General features: G+C 41.2%; 2 protein-coding genes across 2 annotated transcripts; both read right to left on the bottom strand.

Moving 5' to 3' along the window:
* Nucleotides 1-391: 391 nt before the first annotated feature.
* Nucleotides 392-1384, bottom strand: LOC110564488 (olfactory receptor 10A3-like). Its single transcript, XM_021661954.2, has one exon. It carries the CDS (start codon nt 1382-1384, stop codon nt 392-394), a length of 993 nt encoding a protein of 330 aa, XP_021517629.2.
* An 11140-nt stretch (nt 1385-12524) lies between these two features.
* Nucleotides 12525-13499, bottom strand: LOC110564494 (olfactory receptor 10A3). Its single transcript, XM_021661961.2, has one exon. The coding sequence runs from the start codon at nt 13467-13469 to the stop codon at nt 12525-12527; it is 945 nt and encodes a 314-aa protein (XP_021517636.1). The 5' UTR covers nt 13470-13499.
* Nucleotides 13500-23719: the final 10220 nt, after the last annotated feature.

Raw genomic sequence — 23719 nt, 5'->3', positions numbered from 1 at the left:
TACATATGTATAGGACATATATCCTAACCTCTGAACATATGTAACAGTTATGTAGCTTGGTCTTCTTGTGGGAGTCCTAACAGTGGGAGCAGGTACTGTTTTTAACTTTGCCAGCTTTTGAGACCTTTTTCCTCCTACTGGGTTGCCTTATCCAACCTTAATACAAGGGGAGGTGCCCAGTCTTACTGCAGCTTGCTATGCCATGTTTGGTTGCTATCCATGGGAGGCCTGCCCTTTTTTGAATAGAGAAGGAGTGGATGGGTGTGGGCAGAGAAGAGGTGAAGGAAGGGACTGGGGGTGAGGGGAGGGAAAAGAAACTGGTCAGGATGTAATAACAATAACAATAAGCAATTGTTTCTTAAAGAAAGAATTCATACACAGTTCAGTTGAGCTATCTGAATATCACATGTCTCCTCAACAAATCAGGTAAAGCGACTTTTCTTTCCCATAATTTCACTGCAGCCCTTTTCATCTCCTTGTTTCTGAGGCTGTAGATAAGTGGATTCAGTAGAGGGGTAAGCAAAGAGTAAGCCAAGGACATCAGTTTCTTTGTGTCTGGTGAGTACTTTGATTTGGGCTGCAAATAGGTCATACTAGCTGTGCCGTAGAAGAGGGTGACAGATGTGAGATGAGAGGCACAAGTGGAAAAGGCCTTCTGCCTTCCTGTAGTGGATGTCATCTTCAAGATGGTGAACAGAATACGGATGTAAGACAAGAGAATCAACAGGAAGGGGGTCAAAATAATCAGAATGGTGCCCGTTAAGGCATAGATTTCAAAGAAAAAAATGTCTGTACATGCGAGCTCCAGCACTGCTGGGGTCTCACAGGAGATGTGGTTAATTTCATTGGGGCCACAGTAGGGAAAACTAAACACCCATGTGGTCTGCAGAGTAGTCATCATGGTTCCCGAGAGCCATGAACACGCCACTAATTTCATGAAGACCCTTTTGTTCATGATCACCGGGTAGGATAGAGGGTGGCAGATTGCAGCAAATCGGTCATAAGCCATTGCCCCCAGGAGAAAACACTCAGTTCCACCAAAGAGAAGAATGAAATACATCTGTGCAAAACATCCCACAAAAGAAATGGTTGCTTTCTCAGCGGTCAGGACTACCAGCATTTCAGGCATAATGGCTGTGCTGAAACCGGTTTCCACCACAGACAAGTTCTGCAGGAACAGGTACATCGGGATGTGCAGGCTCTGGTCCAGGAGGATGACAGACATAATGATGGCATTTCCTGTCAGAGTCACCAGATAAATAACTAGGAAAGCCCCAAACATCTGCCCTTGGAGTTCAGGATAGTTAGAAAAGCCCAGGAGGATGAACTCAGCCACAGAGCTGTCATTCTGCCCCCTCGTTCCTGAAGCAGAGCCCTGAGTCATTCTGAGGAACGGAGTGTGTAAGAATAAAATCACAGTCTAGGCTCCAGCTTCCATTGACCTGAAGAATTCTTACAGAGCACTGTAAGAGAAGACCATGCTCACAAAATTATCCATTTCAACTTTGGAGAACAGCTAAACACTTGAATTAATGGATCTTTTATACATAAAGGGGGAGAATAAAGATTCTGACTTTGAAATTTAATCTGCAAAGCATAAAATGTCATAGAATTATTTTCTAGGTTGTACACTATATACTTTGAATTAAATCACAGCCCTAAAGTAAATACAAATACTTTATAATTCTATTTTGGCTTCATACTATTGTTAGAGATATACTTTTTACTTAATTGTATTAAATATAAAATTTTAAAACATGGAAAATAGCATGTAGAAAAGATAAGTTAATCATTAAGTTACAACAGTACATTTGTTTGAGATATTCATTATATTTAAAATGATGAGGGTAGTTTTGACAGGTAGTGGTTAACATTTCATAGAAACATATAGAGTGTTGTATATTAAGTTTATCTATATTAGGTACACCAACATGTTTGAAACTTTCCAGTTTCAGCTTAGAATGTAAATGGTCAATTCTCTTGGGACTTACTTAAGTGGGTTGTTTTGTTTTGTTTTGTTTTGTTTTTTACTAAATGCTGGGGTCCTTCCTCATGACCATGATAACAAAAGGAAAAGTTTATCCAAGGGTCATTATTAAATTTTCATCTAAAAGTTTCCACTCTCTACTCTTCTTTATCTCTTTATCTTCTTTATCTCTTTACCTCTCTCTAGCCTCTTCTATATCAGGAAGTTCATGAAATCATTAATTATTTACTCAGAAAGCCCTGATAAAGTAGCTACCATTTTCCAGGCACTGTACAGTCACAGCTTATATGTTAGCACGTAAAACTCAGTAAGAGTTAAGGACACTGCCTAAAACAGGCATAAGTCTCTACAAATGTGCTACATAAAAGGTATTCCCCCACATACCTCAGAACTCTTACCTCTGCCTCTGTGTTTCCTCTCATTACCAACTGACATAGTGTTTTTGTACATAAATGGCCTGCCCCATACAAGAACACAACTATGGAGAACAAAGATTTTGTTCATTTCCTGCGTATATGCACAATCACTACAGCAGTCCCAGGATCATAAGGAATATTAAGACAGTATTTCTAGAATAAAAGAACTTAGGAAACTATAGGTTCTATATTTAATAAAAAGGATGTCTAAAAGAAAAGAGAAGCCAGTACATAAAAAAGAACTGAGCAGTCATAAGTTATGGCTTGGAAATTAAATGAGGGAACCTTTGTGTGTAGACGACATGGAGAGACAACAAGCAAAACCATGGGTTGTCATGGTGGAAACGCTACAAGGGTAGGAGAAGAAAAGCAGAAGGGTGAAGACCGATTTGCTCAACTCAGGTCCTGGGATGATGCCACAGGGTTAGAACGGAGCCTTTGGGTCTGTGTGGTGTTCTGAAACACAGAGGAAGTTTACCAAAGGAAATTAAGAAGCCAGAATCACAGAAAGATACAGCCATTTGAAGACATATAACATGACCTTCGCTGCAGATCTGAAGAACATTAGTAAAGAGTAGAAGACAAGCTCATTTACTCCTGAGTTGGACCACGGTCATAGATTCAAACCAGTTGCCTGCATCAAAATCAATACTTATACATATTTTGACTGTCAAAAGAAAAAAAAAAAAAAACTCCCTAAAGCTGGGGCTGTTGGTGGTGCGATAGCTCAGTTGTTAATGTGCTTGCTATGCAAGCATGAGGACCTATGATTCAATCACTAGAATCCACAAAGAAAGCCAAAGGTATACAAAAGAAATGGTGTACACTTCTAAAGCCCAATTCTTGGTGGGTGGAGACGGAAAGTGTCCAGCCAGATTATAATCAGCAATCCCTAAGCCTCAGTGGAAGGCCTTCTCTCAAAACACAAGCTCCTAAAGAACACACAGCATTGGACTCTGACCTCCACATGCATGAAAGTATACCCGTGTTCACGGACACACACACATACACAGACACACACACACACACACACACACACACACCACACCTCCTACAACAAGTAATATAGTCTCAGAGAAAATCCAAAATTCATTTATACTCAGTTCTAAATGCATGAAAATGATTGATGATAAATCTAACAAAAATAATGTCTTATTTTTAAAACCTTCATGGGACCAACTAACAATGCAAAATAGAATTAAACCATCATTAATAGCACGGTAGGATGGGAATAGCAGACATTCACTGTGCATTTCAATACAGCTAGTAAAGATTTGGAATGCCCCCAGTGTAAAGGAAAGATAAATGTCCGAGATGACAGAAATGCCAACCGCCCTGATGTGATCATCACACACTGTATAAAAGTACTGGCATGCAACTCTGTTCTTCATGAGTGCATGAAATTACTATAAGAAAATGAAAAACAAACATATTGAGAAGCTAAAAGCAAAAGAACTACCATGAGGGTTCAGATGAACTGACCACGAATGCTTTCTCAATTATTACAGACACCTTCACATAGTCTAACAGGTAGGACTAAGCAAGCTCTCTTTCCTTTAAGCTTCACCTTGTGCATGGAGAAAGGTGTTGGACTCACTGACCTAGTACACCAGTCAGAATTTTCTAGGATTTGATGGTTGGCACATGTGAAGTATTTATTCCTGAAGTCATCTGTTCTTCTCTCAAAAAAAGGAAACAAGAAGAAATCAGCAGGCATCAAAACAAAATGTCTCTTGATCCAGATGTCTCAGCCATGCCTAGTGACGCCTGAGTGCTGAGGTATCTCCCTTTCACAGCATCTCCAGTGACAAGAACTGTGAAGGAAGCCCTCTAACAGGCACACAACACCAGCAGAGGCTGTGCTCTATCATCTCATGACTGTTCCTAAAACTTTCACACTACAATATCAAGGCATGTGTTTTAAAGAATCCCCCCTTGAAGAACCTGGACTAAATCTTCTCATATTTGATATGATGGCCCAAGAGACTTTCACGTGGCCTCTCAGGTGATAAAGCTCAAGAGAACATGCTTGGTAATTACTCTTCAAATGTCCCCGGGGAATAAACACCTCTTACATGAGAGACTTGACCTCATCATGACATCTCCCACTAGGAACTGATAATCAGAGGCTAAATGAATACTGCATAACATGGAAGGAGAGAGGAGGAAGTGAAAGTGTGGCCTAGAGGGAGAGGATTTGCTTGGACAGAATTCTCAGTCCATGCAATGGTGGGAAGAAAAGCAGGTAGATATAAGATGCTGGGTAGGGAGGCTGTCTGTCCCCACAACCAGAACTTACACCCATTCTAGAAGACAATGAAATAACTGAAATGCTTTAGGAAAAAAAATACTATTACAATTGAGCTCAGACATAAACTCTTGACTGACTTAACTGGCTTTGAGCTGAACTTCTATGCTTTTGTCACTTTCTCTATAAAAGAAAAATACTGTTATTAATCTCATAGGGCATATATAAACCAGGGACTCAGGATTTGGTCTATGCTGGCTAGATCTGTCAAAGACTGTTTAATCCCTTCCCCCACCCCAACCCCCGAGAACTCAGAATTACATAAGCCTGCAAATGGGGCCTTGTCAGACTTGAAGGGTTGCTCACCTAAGTTCTCATTTTCCCACCTCTGATTTTGGGGAGGAGTTTCCTTTCGAAGAACATTTTCCCTTTCTGCAACAATGAGACTGTGGGTGACAAGCAGATATGAGTTTGCTCTGATCTGATTTGGAGGTTAAAGTTTTTATTCTCAGAATACATTCCGAGAGCACAGACACACACTTCTAAGCCAGTCCCTGTAGTAGCATAACATGGCCAGGCATGACTCAGGGACAGGAAGTACTGCCAAGCATAGACTTCCATTGTTCCTACTCCAATAGACCTGTTGAGATCAAGCTAATCTACTCTAAGTTGCTTCAGATTGTGTAAGGCAATGGATTCTCAGACTGTACTTGGCCTATACAGACATGTATTCCTGGGTTCGGGATAAGATTTTCTTCGACAAGCAGCATTCTACTCCATTTTGAGGATGGGGCTTGACTGTTCACCTTGTTCATGTGTAAATGGAACCAGCCACATAGCACAGTCTGATAAATGATATTCCTGGGAGCAGAAAAGATGCAAATCTATAAATTTATCCAGGTGAATTGATGTTGTAGAGTCGCATGAATATATTAAAATATATAAGGAAATCAGTCCCAGTAGATACCAGACAAACAAGATCAAGAAATGGTCATAATTCCCTCACCTGTACCCCACAATGGACAGGTAGAACTGTGGTAGAGGTGCCCCACTATCCTGTCATCAGACCATCCAGTTTGTGCTTCAAGGGCCCACTGACAGAGAACGCCATACTTTCCCAAGCATTTGTTCAGTTCAGTCGGTGACGCTGTAGGAGTCTGTTTAACCACTGTATGCTGGCCATCCTGTTTGTGCCCCTGGACCCGCCACCCACCCACCCACATCTGGTCTTCTTCGTCCCTTTTCCCCTGTGTAGCTTAGCTCAAGTCCATAGCTTCACTCTTAAACCTGTGACACTTAGACTCTCTGCTGCTTTTTTATCTATAGTTCTGTCTTGGTCTTTATCTTATCAATACAGGCTCTACCTACATTTCTATCCATCTACTTCTGAAACCTCTTGAATTCTGCTATGACCTCTTAACCCCTTTGAAGCCATTCTATAAACTACAGATATACAAAGATACAATTATATTCACTGTGTGGTATTCAATATGCGAATTAATATGTTCCAAAAGCATGAGAATTATATGAAACCATTATTCCATTTAAACTGCACCAAGTCAAAACTCAAAAAGGAAAACTAAAGTTGTAGAAGAAAAAACAAAAAAACTAAGAATAAGACATGAATACTTAACCTAATTTTGTAGGAAAAAAAAAACAATTAAAACAATTAGCACATACAAATGCCCGTGTTTTTAGAGCACAGGAAATGTCAGAGGGAAAATTCATGAATGAGGTCAGTAGGACTACTCCTAGGAACAGACGTGGAAATGATACTGGGAAGACTCTTGAGAAGTAATTTGTATTTAATGCATTTCCTGCTGAAATTTATTTTGTGATAAAATCAAGGTTTGTGAGCCAGAAAATGAAATTCAGATGTTTTTGATGGAAAGGGCAAGTGGAATTACATCTGTAATTTCAGCATTCTAGAGGCAGGAGGATTTCAAAGTCCCAGGTCAGCCAGGACTACACAATGAAACCCTAACTGAAAAATACACAGAGAAAGACAAAGCAGGGGGCGGAGGGGAGACGCCTCCCGAAAAGTGCACAAAAAACAAATGAATGAGAAACTGGAATCTAAACTTCATATTTTAAAAATCAGGGCATAATTTACTATATGAGAGATTCAGTGAGATCATGGAATTGGGGGAGGGAATTCAGAAAAGATGCATCAAGGCCAACTTAGACAAAGACAAGAACTTTGGTCCCTAAGGTGGGTTCTCAGTGTGTTATCCCTTTGTCATCAGCTTCATAAACCCAGACGGCCTGTGGAGAAGAACATTACTAGACCCTGCCACAGACACTCACACCTCAACGGTGTGGCACAAATACAGAAGTCTTACTGTTAGTATAGGAGATTCTCAGAAGGGTTAAAATAAGCTCTTCTTGTATGTTGATTATTGAAATTAAATGCACTTGAAAGACAGCAGGTACAAGGTCATTCTGATCTTCCTGTTGATCCTCAAAAGCAGGAGATGGAATCCTCATGGGAAAGATGCAGTATCCTTATTCTCAAGGATGAAGCATTAACATGATGAGGATTCAACACAGAGTTTGTTAAAAATCACTCATCATCCATTAAGCCTCTCACATAATCACAATTCACCATTGCTGGTCCAAACCAGTATGACTGGCTGTGCTTCCTATTTCTTCATTTCTTACCCCTAAAAACTAACTTGTGTCAATCTAACTCTCTGGTCTGGCAAGTCTCTGTGAGTATGACAGCAGAGCCTTCTACTCCTACATCTCACACACACATAACATTGCAATGCTATGCTTTAGAGGACAAAAGCCATGGCCCTATTGTTTCAACAAAGGAGAACTTTATGGGAAGATGATAATGAAGGTTTCCTTGGACCTGTTTTGACAGAAGAGAGAAAGTAGGTGTGAATGACCATAGATCACTCAACTCTGCTGTAGTTTCAGGGAAGCCTGGGTGAGACCTTGTGTTCTGTGAGCTCCAGTGTTCTGACAGCAGGAGAGCAAAGGAGGGAAAAAAAAAAACTCATCTGCAGTCTGAAGATGTAATCTGTATAATGGGGCAGCAAGTTTCAAGCTTCAAAGTGTGTATAGGTTGCCTGAGCTCTTAATGAAATGCAGATTGGACTCATGACATCTGCCTGGTACAATACTGAGTGTCCAATTTGTAGGAAACATTTCTGCATATCCTGAGTCATTCCTGCTAACAGGAAAATGTGGGTTCTTTTCTCCAAGCAAACACCACAGATAAATAAGTGTTTAAGAGAGAACACACCCTTCTCCAACATAGGTGTTGTCCCATAGAGATTGCATATTGCAGTAGTTTGAACACCAGATGATGAAAAGAATGAGAAAAGCAAACAATGTATAAATATCATTCATGAAGGCAACAGGGAGCAAATATAAACCGTCACCGAAAAATAGAGCTAAGAATGTGTTTTCATGTGTGTCTGTACGAAAGTGTGTGCATGTCATAACATACATGTGTGCATGTGTGTGCATGCACATGTGTGTATGTTTGTGTGTACATGGTACCACTCTGTGCATATGAAAGGTAAGAGACCACTTGCTAGAATAAGTTCTTTCCTCCCATCGTGTGAGTCCCGGGGATGAAGCTCAAGTTATCAGGCTTGGCGGCCAGTACCTTTTATACACTGAGCTATCTTACTGGCTCAACATCTAAGAATTTTTAAAAACCTATGCAGCAACTATTTATGAAATAAAATCACAAAATAAATCTCAGAGAGAATATTACAGAATAATAAAAGTGTATAAAACAATAACTACTGTGGTTCAAAACAGATTAATTTTAAAAACCAAAATACAGTGTCCAAAATACGAAGAGATGTGGGAAGATGGAACTAGAGAACAGAACAGTCAGACAAAGTGGAATGAAAATCAAAAGAACTTAAAATAATTCAAGTGAAAAATACACTCAACCAAAAGTGATAGAAGGGGAGGAGGAAGGGACAGGAGCAGCTACTGGTCATATTTGAGTCCAAACAGGGCTACAGAAAAGAAAAAGAAGAGAAAATACAGACTTCAAGGGGATAGAAAGCTATTGTTTTTCTAGTTCTAAGTCTGTCATGGGTTTTTTCATTTTTGGTGGTGGGTAATTCATAAAGATATAGTTTGATAGTGTAAAATGCCATGTGTGGCCCCACAGCTTCAAAATGGTTGCCCTGGCCTTACAGAACTTCATTAACAGGAAATATGTTGGTCTTGTGAATTTCACCAAGTGATAGTTTTATTTGCAAGTTCTTTATCATAAAGTTTAATTAAAAATTACAGATTTTTGGAACTAGAAAAGGGATCTAGCACATACCTAGAAAAGAGAAAAATATCAAAGGGTTGACTCATAATGAGGTCTGAGTAGTGTCTCTTATAGCATAGGGAGGATGGAAGAGAAAGGTGGAGATCATGAACTAGAAGGGTCCCTCACAGTGACACGTCTCCTTATTAAGCCTACTGTGGTGGCTCTACTGTGACCTTTTTCTTCTTTTTTTCAAGAGCAGTATCTTGTTACATTTCCCGTCATACCATCTCCAAACCCTGAGCTCAAAGAACCCCTACTGCGCATCTTGAGGAGGCTGCGGAGCACTATGCCAACCCACTAATACTGTCATTGCATCTGGTCCTCACTTGTCTCTAAGGAAGTAACATTTCCACCATCGTCATCACCCTACCCTTTTATACGGAGCAACCGCATTCTCGCTAAGGACAAGTAAATTTCAAAGAATGAAAGGACACCAGAGCCAGCGTTGAAATTAGGGCTTTCTTTTTTTGTATTTTGTTTTGTCTCTTTTTTTCATATTTTATTTGTTTGTTGTATTTGTGTTTTGGAATTTGGGCATTTGGTTTTGAGAAAGGGTTTTGGTTGTTATGTACCCTAAGCTGGCCTAAAACTTATGGTTCTTCTATTTTGGCCTTCCAAGAGCTAGGATTATTAAGTTCCACAATGGCCAGCTGGTTTTATTTCATTCATTTGTTTAGTTTATATTTTACTTATTTTTTTCAAATTGGATATTCCAATTTAGTCTTTCTTTCTTTTTTTTCTTTTTTTTTTTTTTTTTTTAGTTTTGTTTTGTGATGTTGTTGTTATTTTGGTTTGGCTTGGGGGAGTGGTGTTTGGTTTGGTTTGGTTTCTGGTTTTGTCTTATTTTGTTTTTTGAGACATGGGTTTTCTGTGCAGCTCTGGCTGTCCTGGAACTCAGTCTATTGATCAGGCTGACCTCAAACTTAGAGATTCAACTGCCTCTGTCTTTGGTGTGCTGGTATTAAAGGCATGTACCACCACCTATTAGTCCCTTTCTTAAAAATCGTTCTTCTATATTAGAAGTCATCACCTTGGACATGAACAATTTTGAGAGAAGGTAGGAAGAAATAGATAACACACTAGAAAAGAGGGAAAGGGACATGAGGTCTTACTTGATGGTCTTGATTATTCCCAGCATAAAAAAAAAACCCATGAAAAATAGTAAATGCTTTAAGAGTTGTCCCTGCTTCCTGTATGATGTTCTAGGAGAAACCCCACAGGATCACCACAACCCAACCCAGAATACAGCAAACAGAACCAGCATGGGAAAATCCAGCCAAGGAAGGTTAATCACTACAAGGCTTCCAACCTTTCTGGCTCCTTCACAATAGGTTCTGTGTCTGAGTGTGCCTTTGTGATCAAAGTAGGTCATGGGAAAGGTGGTTGTTAAGAGTGAAGCCATTCATGTCGGTATGAGATGATATCGGGCAGATACTGCAGAGCAGACAGCCAGGAGCCTGAATGTGACTGTGGTGCTCAAGCAGTCTCTTGAAGATGAAATCTAGATCCTAGGATATCAGTGCTGTACTTGCTGTCCCTGCTACTGTCCTCTCCAGCCAGATCTTCCTGGGGACAAGCCTCTTCAGAACCAAGCAGTGTGCTGCTCTGAGTCTCCAATTTCTCCTTGAAGCTTGGAACCACAAATCCACTTTTCCTTGGCATCAGCTGCTATCTCATCTCATTCACCTCTGTAGATACACGCCATTCACAGCATGTGCATCTTCCCATCTGCAGGGTTCTGCCTCACCAACCTGGAAGTTGAGAGTGTCAGAATAAAGGTGCAAGCTTGTCTGGTTGATCTTTCTGACATACAGAGACATATACTTGGTGCTGAATTTCTCAATCATGGCCCATAAGGCCTGACCTGTTGACCTGTCCCACAGGTCTGTCACCGGAGATCCTGAATGGGGGAGTGGGAATGAAAAAGGGAACAATGGCACAAGAAATGAAGACCAAGACAGTTTCTCCAATCAAGGTCTCCATTTATTCGAATTTTTCATACAACTATATAGGCAGGGCAGAAGGAATGTAATTGCCTTTGGCAGGGTTACTAAGTGACTAGAAATCACAGGATGGCCCCCCAAGATGTGTTAATAATGGTAATTTGGAAAGTTCCTCAGAAGTGTTACTTAGGAAGCCCTGAGGGAGAGGAGGGTTTAGGTATTTCAGGAAGATGATCTTATCGAAAGCCCCAGGTCAGCCAGGAATGTACTATTGTATCCGAGCAGTAGGCCATCAAGCCAGATGCCAAAATTCAGGGGGCAGCAAGGTGCCAGAAGGCCCCCCGACAACCTGTCAGCTTCTGAGTCAAGCCAATGCCCTAGTGTGAATGTTTTGCAACCCGTCTGTCTACAGTGGGTATCATCAGGGGTCTCCTCCATTTCGCCAAGGACACAACACACAATCTCCCTTCCTGACCCTCAGGGATGGAAGAGAGCTGGGACCAGAAAAGGCTCTGATGGGAGTAGTGTTTTATCTGGCAGTTCTCTGGAATGCAGAAGAGGTTGCTATTTTGAGTGGTCATCAGGTCTTCTGGTATGGCGGGTGTTCATATTGTGGTGTACAGGAAGCTCATCAGGCTGCAGGAAACCAGGCAGTATGCAATGGAACACACAAAACCAACACTGACACCACATGCTTTTAAACAGCTAGGACATCCAAACAGAACTCTTGCACAATGAAGACAATCTCCCATTCTGTCCCATTTATGATTGTATGCAAACCCTGCTTACCAGCAAAGAGCCTGTGGCCTTCACAGGTACTGCATGTACTTCACATGCCTGCATGTGCACAAACAATAAATAAATACAATTTAAAATTTTAAATATATAAGAGCAATATGACTCATTCCATCAGCCGCTGTTTGAGAAATCTAGCACACGAAAATAAAATCATCAAGCATATGAACATAAGGAACTAGACAGCAGCATCTTAATGGCAATGCTCTAGCAATGATCTGTGTGTCAATAACAGAGAGCGGATCGATAAACTGTGTATCATGTGTTACAGAAGCATATACCTCTTAAAAAACAATTGACTACAGTATTAAAAGAGAAGATTAATGTAATATGTTTTCAAACATGGAGATATCAAGAAAGAAAACATACTCTTAGGGAAAAAAATGTACTGTTTTCATCACCTTTGTTAAAAAATCGTGAGGTTGGTTACCGATATTCTCTGCAAGAAGTTTATTAGGAGGGTATGGAGGAAGGGAGAAGCAGGACATGGGGAGAGAGAGAGAGAAAAGGGAACGGGAAAGGGGGGGTGCCCCAACAGAGAGAGGGAGAGAGAGAGAAAGAGAAAGAGAGAGAGAGAGTGTGTGTGTGTGTGTAAGAGTGTAGGAGAGAGAAAGAGAGAGTGTGTAAGAGGGAAAATAAGAGAGAGACCACGTGTCGGGGTCATCCCTTTAAGGGGCAAGGTAACCACGCCTTCCAGGTATGGCCACCTGGCCAGCGACACATGATGACATCATAGGTTGCTGGTAACACAGGAGCAGGTTGTGTTCCAAAATACTAACAACCTTCAAAATCCATGTAGAGTTCAAAAGCATTATATAAAAACACCAAGTTCCTCAACAAATCAAGATGTGTGTAAAGCCACTTTTCTTTGCCATACTTTCACCACAGCTCTTTTCATCTCCTTATTTCTCAGGCTGTAGATAAGTGGATTCAGCAGAGGGGTAAGCAGTGTGTATGCCAATGACATCAGTTTCTTGGCATCTGGAGAGTACCTGGATTTGGGCTGTAGATAAGTTATACTGGCCGTGCCATAGAAGAGAATGACAGATGTGAGATGAGAGGCACATGTGGAAAAGGCCTTCTGCCTCCCTGTAGTGGATGGCATCCTCAGGATGGCAAAGAGAATTCGAGTGTAAGACAAGAGAATCAACAGGAAGGGAACCATGACGATCAAAATGGTGCCTGTGAATGCATAGACTTCAAAGAGGAACGTGTCTGCGCATGCGAGCTCCAGCACTGGTGGCGTCTCACAGAAGAGATGGTTAATTTCTTTGTGGCCACAGTAGGGAAAACTAAACACCCATGTGGTCTGCAGAGTAGCCACCATGATCCCCGAGATCCATGAGAACATCGCTAGTTTCACGAAGACCCTTTTGTTCATAATCACCGGGTAGGATAGAGGGTGGCAGATTGCAGCAAATCGGTCATAAGCCATTGCCCCCAGGAGAAAACACTCAGTTCCACCAAAGAGAAGAATGAAATACATCTGTGCAAAACAGCACCCAAAGGAAACAGTCGCTTTCTCGGTGGTCAAGACCACCAGCGTTTTAGGTGTGATGACCGTGCTGAAACAGAGGTCCACTAAAGATAAATTCTGCAGAAACAGGTACATAGGGATGTGCAGACCCTGGTCCAGGAGGATGATGGTGATAATGAGGGCATTTCCTGTCAGAGTCACCAGATAAACAACTAAGAAAGCCCCGATCATCTGCCCCTGGAGTTCAGGATAGTTAGAAAATCCCAAAAGGATGAACTCGGCTGTAAGGCTGTGATTTGGCCTCCTCATTGCTGTAGCGGAGCCCTGTGTTGGTCTTAGAAACAGTACAGAAAGGATCAAGTCACAGAGCAGGAGATGAGTTCAAATCTGAACTTCTTGGCAGAAGTGATAAAGACATGCTCATTTGAGAAAGGTTCTGACTAGTAGTTTTGAAGAATGGTTAGTAAGCTACAATCATGAATCTTTTTTTTTTTTTCAATGCAGTTTATTCAGGAACATTGAACAATCCTCGGACCCCGGGGAAAGCCAGCCCACAGCTTAAATAGCCTCTGGGTAGCCAACCCAGGCGTGCCACGGGGGCAATGCAGATAGGTCCACATACATGGAAGCAAGCCAGATCCTCGGCCTTAGCCAAATGTGGAGTTGTTCGTGACAGAGAGCACTCACCATCGGGAAGGTGGAAGGCAGAAACCAGCTCCATCTTTAAGGCATAGCATTCCGCAGCTCTCTACAGTTCCCCCTTTTTGTTTTAGACGCATCAAGCAAGAGTAGAGGTCTGATCTCTGATATTAGAAATAAATTGGGACTTTGTACAGATGTTCATTTAGGTGTCATCCACCCAAAGAGCATCGGACCCGTCCGATACCTTTTTCTCAGAGGCGGGACCTGGGGCATCAACCCGCATGCAATCAGACATGCTCTTCTCTGGGTCCAAAGCGGCTGACCCTGAGTGCAGTGCTTAGCCTCGCATCCTGAGCGTATTATTTTAGCTTTTTATGGTATCCAACCATGCTTTAAAACACAAATGGACAAGTTAAAAACTCTTGCTCAGAAACCTCTTAACAAATACAAAATAAGGCTGGTGAAATGACTCAGCTGGTAAAAGCACTTGCCACACAGCCTGATTTCAGTTCCATCCCTGAAACCCATATTTATTGACACAGTAGGGCACACCTGTAATCCCAGTGTTCCTATGAGAAGATTCGAGTGAGAGGCAAAGCCAAGTGAAATACCTCTGAGTTTGTGGGCCAACCAGCCTATAGTGCATGGTACAATAGAAACAAAATAGACCCTCCGTAATATGGTAGAAAGAGAGAAGCATTTCCTAAAAGTTCCCTGACCTTCACACACTCTCCATGGCATATGTCCACACACATATGCACTGAATAATAATAACAATAACAATAATAATAATAATAATTTAAAGCTAAAAAGTAAATAAAATAATATTCTTTAGCAGCATTTTTCTATGTAGCAAAAAAATTAACCAAACCCATTCTTAGAACATATACAAGCATTGTGTTATTTAGACTCCACTATCTATTACTCTGGTGCATGCATCTCTGTGTTGTTTTTAATTGTATTCTTGTATATGAATTTTAAATAAAAAACTTTAAATTAGACAAATAGTAAAAAAATAAAGATAAATTTAAACTATGATAATTTAAAATGCAAATATATTGGTAAATATTTACTATAAATGCCAAAGTACAAAACACACCTCTGTTACTTGGTTAAACATGAAAAATAAAACTATATATACCTGAACAAATATAACATATCTGAAAAAAAAGTTAATTTGTAGATAAACATAAGTCAAATGGCTTACAGGATATTAGTTTGGGTTCTGGTCCAGATGGACCTAATGTGTTGAAATTCACCTCAATGAGAAATTTTAGAAACCAATATTTTACCACTGATTCTTGTGATCAGAAAATGACTTAGCAAATACCATGAAGGAACATTCTGATTCCATGACTCGCTAGCTCCCTTCAAAAGAAAATACAGCTATACTTTGGAGTTTGTGTCACCCACTCACTAGCTGAGCGCCCACCTCAGAGGAATGTCTTCCAGATAAACCTGAGATGTAAAGTCCACACAGAAGACATACCAAGCCACACTGTGCATTCCTCCCTGGTTCATCATTTTGTCAGACTACTCAGTACCAATGGAAATAATCCACATTTATTTGGGGTTTTATGCTTCACACCTAGTTCTCTCCTCTAGAATATAAACTGCAGGATGACAAGAATTTTGTTCTAGACTTTGCACTGTTTTCAGAACTGTTTTCATGTAAGTAATAAAAACTAGTGATGAATTCATATTTAATAAATCCATGGAGGAATAAATATTTAAATAAGAAAAACCCAGACTCTACCCATAATGACTACTATGTCTAAAGGGAAAATAATCAAAATAAGAGAACGAAAGAATTGTTCTATCAATATCTACAAAGAATTGTGCTGGTATTTTGACAGGAATTGAATTGAATCTGTAAATTGCTTTTGGTAAGATGGCCATTTTTACTATGCAGGATTTATAATGGTGGGAGGTAAACACCAAACCACCTGCAAAACCTTCTGCCTATGAGGTGTGAGAGATAAAGACAGAGCAGAGACTGTGGAAATGCAAACAAATGACTGGCCCAGCCTGGGATCCACCCCATGGGAGAGAGCCAACTACTGACACCATTAACGATACTCTTTGTTTACAGACAAGAACCAAGCATAACTGTCCTCTGAGAGGCCCCACCCAGCAGCTGATGAAATTAGATGCTGAGACTCTCAGCCAAGTATTAGGTGGAGCTCGGAGTCTTGTGGAAGTATGGGCGGAAGGATAGAAGGACCCAGAGGGGACAAGAGTACCACAAGGCCCACAGAGTCAACTTACCCAGGCCCATGGAGGCTTACAGAGATGAAAGCACCAAACAAAGAGCATGCGTGGATTGGCCCTAGGCTCCCTACACATCTATAACCAATGGGCAGCTTGATCTTCACGTGGTCCCCTAGTAAGTTGAGCGGGGGCTTACTGTGGCGTGTACACTGCTGCCTGCTTTTCAATCACTTCTCCCTAACAGGGCTGCCTTGCCTGGCCTCAGCGGATGAGAACGAGCTCAGTCCTGATGGGACTTGATGTGCTGAGGTTGGTGGAGGGCGGGTCCCCTTTTCTGAGGGGAGAAGAGATAGAGGGAAGAGGGTAGGTGGGTGGGACTGGGAGAAGAGGCATGTAATAAATGTTTTGCAAACATAACTGGTAAGAGTGCACTCTAGTGACTCCCTCCTGAGTAGTAGAATAGGGGATGGTAGGCTTTAGTTGGTGGTAGGGAAACAGAATTGTAGTATGGGACATGACATAGGAAAGCCAGAGGACAGAATTGCACAACAAACTAAAGACACATTGTTGGGATCAGCAAGCAGGCACTTCTACGGGCAGCCCCTGGGGGCTGACAGACTGGGTATCAGGCATTTGGAAAGACACCCAGACCACCTGCTGACCACCTGGAACCACCCGCGCATGCTCTGGATCACCCTATAAAGAGAACAGGAGCCCCCCCCCCCTTCTCTGCCTCATCTCCCTGCGACCCCTTACCCCCTGCCCCTAATAAACCTCCCACGTGGAACGATCTCGTGGTGTGATCTGTGAACCCGAGTGTAACCTCTACAGCCGCCCATTTCCTAACACACATGATAGCTCGGGTTCAGATCATTAGGGCATTAACAAAGAGTAAAAAATCTAGTTGGCTTACTAAGTATGACTGTGGCTGGTATACTAAAGCAAATACCCGGGCTAGAGAGACAGCTCTGTAGGTAACCTGTTTGCTGTTCAAGCATGAAGACCTGGATTTGGGCCCCTCAGCAACCACTTGAAATAGCCGGGTCTACATAGTGGCTCACATCTGTAATCCCAGCACCAGTGCAGTGGGAAGACAGGCGCATCCCAGGACTCACTGCTCAGTCAGCACAGCTGAAATTGCAGGCTCAGGGTGCCATGGGACTCTGTTTTTAAAAAGAAGGTAGATATCTTGACATGGTGGTGCATGCCTTTAATCCCAGCACTCAGGAAGCAGAAGCAGATGAGTTACCATGAATTCAGTGTCAGCCTGGTCTGCATAGTGAGCTCTAGGCCAAACAGGGCTAGTGAAGAACCAGAGAGGAAGCCACCCAGTGTTAATGTCTGGACACACACACACACAAACCACAATGCCAAATTTCTACAGTAACTATAGTAATATACTATTGATATCAAAACTTTTATAAAATAATCTCTGAGGAAAAATTTTAAAAAAAAAACTTTGAAAGACAAGGATATATGCAATTTCTAAACACAAAACACATCAAATTGTATTATAAGATAACACAGAGAAGGTCTTATTTAAATAGACAAATGTAAGCAGGCTGATAAAGAAAAATTGTGAGATAAATTTAAGTTAATATCTACATGAATGTTTTCAAAGAACCCGAATGCCCCATCTCTTCAGTTTAATATGAAATGACCAACGCTTAAGTGGCTAACTCACCAGCATGTTTCACTGGCTTTAGCATTAACTTTCCTTTATCATGTTGGGCAGGTAGCTGTCTCCTCAGGGTTTCACTTGTCTGCAGAATTGATCCCTCCGCCCCACACATCTATGAACTGAAGACTTGTTAAAGCTCCAGCTGTTATCTAGACCCTGCGTGAAGAAGAAAGGCAGACAAACAGGTCTTCTTACTGGGGTAGAGTGATCACTTGACAAGTACCTCCAAAGGCCAGCACACCTGAAAGGGGATAAAGTCGAAGCTGCTGACAGAACCCCAAGCATAGCTCCTAACCTATGAACTGACGTTCAGCCTACTGGGTCAGATGCTGAACCTCTTATTTAAAACCCATTCCCATTCATACAACTTGGTGACTGTGTGCATTGATTTTATAATGTTGTGTGCTCTGGGAGACGCCTTCTCTCTGGAGGCCTTACACAGACGCTCTGGAGACCTTAGACAGACTTTCCTCTGTGGTTATCAGGAAACACCATGGTACAAACAAGGCACACACCTCCACGCTTCCACAGGGGAATAATAAGCATGCCTTCACACAAGAGATTCAATTCACTGTGTCCCCAGTTAAGAGAATAAAAGTTAGAGTATCATTCTCTTCAGGGCCCCCAAGGATCAGTTTTTATGGCTCTGCTGCTCTCCTTGTGGAGTTCCTGTCCCCACCCCACCCCTGCAAGTCTTTCTGTTTCCCCCTTCTTTCATAAGATTCCCTACACTGTGCCCAAAGTTTGGCTGAGTCTCAGCCTCTGCTTTGATACCTTGATCAGCAGAGTCTTTCAGAGGCCCTCTGTGTTCCTGTCCTGTTCCCTGACTTCTCCTGCTTCTGATGTCTATCGGGTTTGTCCTTCTTAATGAGGATTGAGCATATTCCTAAATTCTTCCTTGTTATTTACCTTCTTTGGGAATGGAAAGGACCTAAAACCCCGGCTCAGATGTAGCCCATAGACTCAGTCTCCAAGAAGGGTCCCTAGTTAAGGGATCAGGGACTTTTTCTGGCAAGAACTCAGTAGCAGGCTTTCTGATCACCGCCCCCTGCTGGGGATGCAGCCTTGCCAGGCCACAGAGAAAGACAAAGTAACCAGACCTGATGAGACCTGATAGGCTAGGGTCAAATAGAAGGGAAGGAAGACCTCCTCTATCAGTGGACTAGAAGAAGGGAATAGGGGGAGAAGAGGGAGGGAAGGTGGAATTGAGAGGAGATGAGGGAGGGGGCCACAGCTGGAACACAAATTGAATAAAATGTAATAAATGATTTTTAAAAATTTATTTTTTTCACTTCTAAATAAGCTTTTATTTTTTCTAACTTTTATTAATTACACTTTATTCACTTTGTATCCCTCCATAAGCTCCTCCCTCCTCCCCTCCTAATCTCACCTTCCCTCCCCCTTCTTCACGCATGCCCCTCCCCAAGTCCCCTGATAGGGGAGGTTCCCCTCTCCTTCCTTCCGATCTTAGTCTATCAGATCTCATCAGGAGTGGCTGCCTTGTCCTCTTCTGTGGCCTGGTAAGGCTGCTCCCCCCTCAGGGGGAGGTGATCAAAGAGCCAACCACTGAGTTCATGTCAGAGACAGTCCCTCTTCCCATTACTATGTAACCCACTTGGATATTGAACTGCCATGAGCTACATCTGTGCCCGGGTCCTAGGTTATCTCCATGCATAGACCTTGGTTGGAGTATTAATCTCAGGAAAGTCCCCTGTGCTCAGATTTTCTGGTTCTGTTGCTCTCCTTGTGGAGTTCCTGTCCTCTCCAGATCTTACTGTTTCCCACTTCTTTCATAAGATTCCCTGCACTCTGCCCAACAGTTGGCCATAAGTCTCAGCATCTGCTTTGATAGTCTGTAGGGCAGAGCCTTTCAGAGGCCCTCTGTGGCAGGTTCCTAACTTGTTTCCTGTTTTCTTCTTCTTCTGATGTCCATCCTCTTTGCCTTTCCGGAGGGGATTGAGCGTTTTAGTCAGAAAAAAAATTTTAAAAGAAATTAAAAATAGGGAGATGACGAACTGAATTGGCCTGACTTTAAGAAATGGAAAGGGAAGATTGAATTAATGCTATAAATAGGACCTGAGAAGGGGAGGAGGGATGCAGGCTTGAGCGAGAGCAAACTGATCCAAGGAAGGATCTTATCAGAGGTGGACATCCTGTCCGCCATTACAGAATGTGTAAAGTGACTTTGTTGCAAACCTGGTTATCATCAAATTTTCTAAAAATACTTTGGGAACATCAAAATTTGGGTTGCTCACCCAGCCTCATTCTCAGTACAAATATCTCCATCAACTGCTGCCCACTGCAGAACAAGAAGCTTTGCTGGCCAATCTGGGAGCAGTCCAAGCCTTTAAATATTAACATTTTTAAGACAAATGGGCAGCATGACCATTTAACAAAAGAACAATGGAAGGTTCTGCCTTGGGGCCTATCACCTTTGCAGCCATGGGCTTTAACCAGCATCACTGCTAGGGGAGAGAAAAATCATTCTTTATTGAGAATATGGCAACTGGTAGGTCTACATGATCCAATGGACTGTCCCACACCCATGCATATATGGTATCAGTAGCTGAACTTAGTGAGTAATCAAAAGAATTTTTTAAGTCCTATTAATTTTAAGTGAAATAAAGTTATTCTTATTTATTCTCATAGACCTTATGTAAAAATCGGGATATTTAGGAGTTAGTCCAAACTGACTTAACCAAACAATGGGGCCAATGTCTCAGGCCCAGCAGATATAGGGATGACATCATAACAATATTTACCCTTCCTATTATGAATATGGAATCACTCTCCATTTATTTAGACTTTTCACTTCAGCATTTTGCAGATTTTCTCTCAGAAATCTCATATATATTTCACTAGATGTATGCTTAGGTAATTCCATTCTTAGTGCTCAGGTGAGTGGGAGGTCTCTTGTTTTGGTTTTTGAGACAAGGGTTCACTGTGTCAGCCATAATGACCTTGTACTTCGGGGCACTGATGATCCTCCCATGTCAGCCTCCCACACAGTGGCACTACAGGTATGCAGTATCCTGCCTGGCTTGTTGTTGTGTTTTTAATTTCAAATTCCAAGTGCAAATTAAGAAAGCAATGAACTCTTGCATATTAAGCTTATATCCCTTGACTTATTAGTCATTTATTACATGATATCATATATAATTAACATATATAAGTCACTCAGTCACTTTAGAAAAACATTTCAAAATAAATTCTTTGGAATTTTCTACATAGGCAAGTATATCATCTGTGAAGAAGGATAGTTTCACTTCTTCCCTCTCATATGGAATAAGTTTTTTCTTGTCTTATTGCATCACTAGGGTGTCCTTCCAATACTGAATAGAATATTAGAGAGGACATTCTTACCTTGTTTCTGGTCTTACGGCATTTCATGTCTCAGAACTATGAATACCTCAAGCCACAAGGCTTTGTCTTAGTTACTGTTCTATTCCTGTGAAAAGACCCTATGACCAAAGCAACTTATAAAAGGAAGTATTTAATTGGGGGGGGAGGGTTGCTTACAGTTTAAGAGGGTTAGTCCATGAACATTACAGCAGGAAGCAAGGCTTCAAACAGGCAGGCATGGTACTGGAGCAGTTGCTGAGAACTTATTCCTGATAGGGAGGCAGAGAGAGAAAAACTGGGGCAGGTGTGGACTTTGGAAATCTCAAAGTCCACCCCCAGTGACACACTTTCTTCAAAGGCAATACCTCCTAATCCTTCCCAAACTGTTCCACCAAGTAGGAACCAAGCACCAAATATACAAACCTATGGGGGGGGGGGGTGATTCTCATGGAAATGACCACAGGTTTTCTAGATGTTCTTATCAAACTGAGGGCATTTTTCACTCTTCCTAATCTCTTGAGAGTTATTTTTTTCTTTTTCTCATGGTGCTTTGGATCAAATCCAGGACTTCACTCAGGCTATGCAAGTGCCGTACCTCTGAGCTACAGCCTCTGTTGCTGCAAGTTTTTATTGTGAATGAATGGAGGGTTTGTATAGTATTTTCTCTGCATTTGTTAATATGACCACATAATTTTTCTTCTCGGTCTGTGGATGTAACAAGTTGTATTCATTGATCTCTGCATATTGAGCCAGCCTTGAAAGAAACCATACCTTAAAAAAATCCCACTCCGTCATAATTTTATACATTGTTGTTCTCAATTTGCTTCAAAGAAATATTTTATTGAGGTTTTTTTTAATATTTGTCCATGAACGGTATTGTAAACAACATCTTTAAATAGACTTTAATTTTAATAATTAATTAATAACAAATTATATAAAAATGGTCAATTAAGCTGTATAGAATTCTAGACAATACAATTAAACTGTCAGGAATTCTAGGCTAGCCTGGGTAATTCAATGAAATATTGTCTCAACACACACATACACACACATACACACACATACACATATGAACATTAGTAAATAAATAAATGTAACTTAAACAGATATGTGGAACCAGGTTTATTTAATCCCCATTGAGTGTCCCTAATATTTTTAGTAAATCTCATTGGTCCAATGCAGGTAAAATACATGCCCAGGATTTATTTGTGTCTGTCAAAGCCTTGATATGTAACTATAAATTTATAACTTCCCTCCTCCAGTTTCCATCATCCTTATATAAAATTTCAATTGTAGGCCAAGGGTGTCAACACACACTTGTAATTTCAGCTACTTGGGAAGATTACAAGTCCCAGGCCAGTCTAGACTACCTAGTAAGACTCTGTCTAGATAGATAGATAGATAGATAGATAGATAGATAGATAAGCTTTGTGATATAAACTCAATGTAATACCCCTGTTGGCCATGATTTTCCTTTTTTCAGTTTTTCCACCTACAGTTAACAAAGCCCGGAAAAACTCATACATTTTAAATCGCACACTGTTCTAAGTACTGTGATGAAATCTCATGCGATCGCTGTGTGACCTGCCAGAGACGGTAGGCATCCACTGTCCAGCACAAGCATACTGCACACCTTACCTAACTGCCAGATCCTTAGCTGCCAACTCCATCACCAGCTCATCTGTCCAGCATTCACTGTTGCATGGTGCTATGCTCAAGTAGCACTTACTCAGTGGCCTGACACCACATCACAATGCCTGTGCCATGCATGCCCTGCATCTTGTCTAATAGGCATCATATTATTTCAGACCATCATAGGAAGAAGAATGAACACATTGCAGTAATACATTTTATAAAGAAATAATATTCACATAGATCTTATCCCAACATTTCAATTGCTTTTTATTAATAGTAGTTATAGCAGCTAGTGTCTTGCTACATGTAACTTACAATTTAAACTTGGATGTGGCCACTAGCTTGGTTGGTGGGGTACTTGCCTACCATGGAAAAAGCCCTGGGTTCGATCCTTATCACCATGTAACCTGGGCATGGTGACACAGGCTTGTAATCTCAGCACCTGAGAGGGAAGATGGAAGCAAGAGGATCAGGGTTCAAGGTCAGCCTGGGCTATGTAAAACTGTCTCAAAAAAAGTAAGATTAAATAAGTTAAATGAACTGTCTCATAGGTATATATGTATACACAGTAAAAACACATAACATACTGGGTCCAGGGCTATGTGTGATTTCAGGCACCTGCTGTGAAAGTACCCCCACAGACAAAGGGAGACCATTACACCTTTATCTCAGACTGAACTCAAAGCAGTCTCTAAACATTCCAATATTCATTAAAGCTTTGATGTCAGCATGTACCTTTGTCTATTTGTTTGTTGCGGTTTTATTATTACTATTCACAAAATTCCCAGATGGACTTTTTAAAATGATTATCAGTTTGTGAATGAAAATTTATGAATTGCAATTTATTTAACACATGATTAGTCACTGCTCAACAAACTATCCAACACATACGTGCAAATAGTTATCTTTTGTTTATTTATCCTAAACAATGTTTAAAGTTCCATTTAGGAAGACTAACTTTCAGCCTATCAGTAAGACCTTAGATCAGAAAGAGACTGTATGTTCAAAATTAACTACTGTTTTAAATGCCTAATATTCATGTTAAAGA

The sequence above is a fragment of the Meriones unguiculatus genome, chromosome 14 (assembly GCF_030254825.1).
Source record: "Meriones unguiculatus strain TT.TT164.6M chromosome 14, Bangor_MerUng_6.1, whole genome shotgun sequence".
Lineage (NCBI taxonomy): Eukaryota > Metazoa > Chordata > Mammalia > Rodentia > Muridae > Meriones > Meriones unguiculatus.
This window is presented reverse-complemented; position numbering and strand designations above follow the sequence as displayed.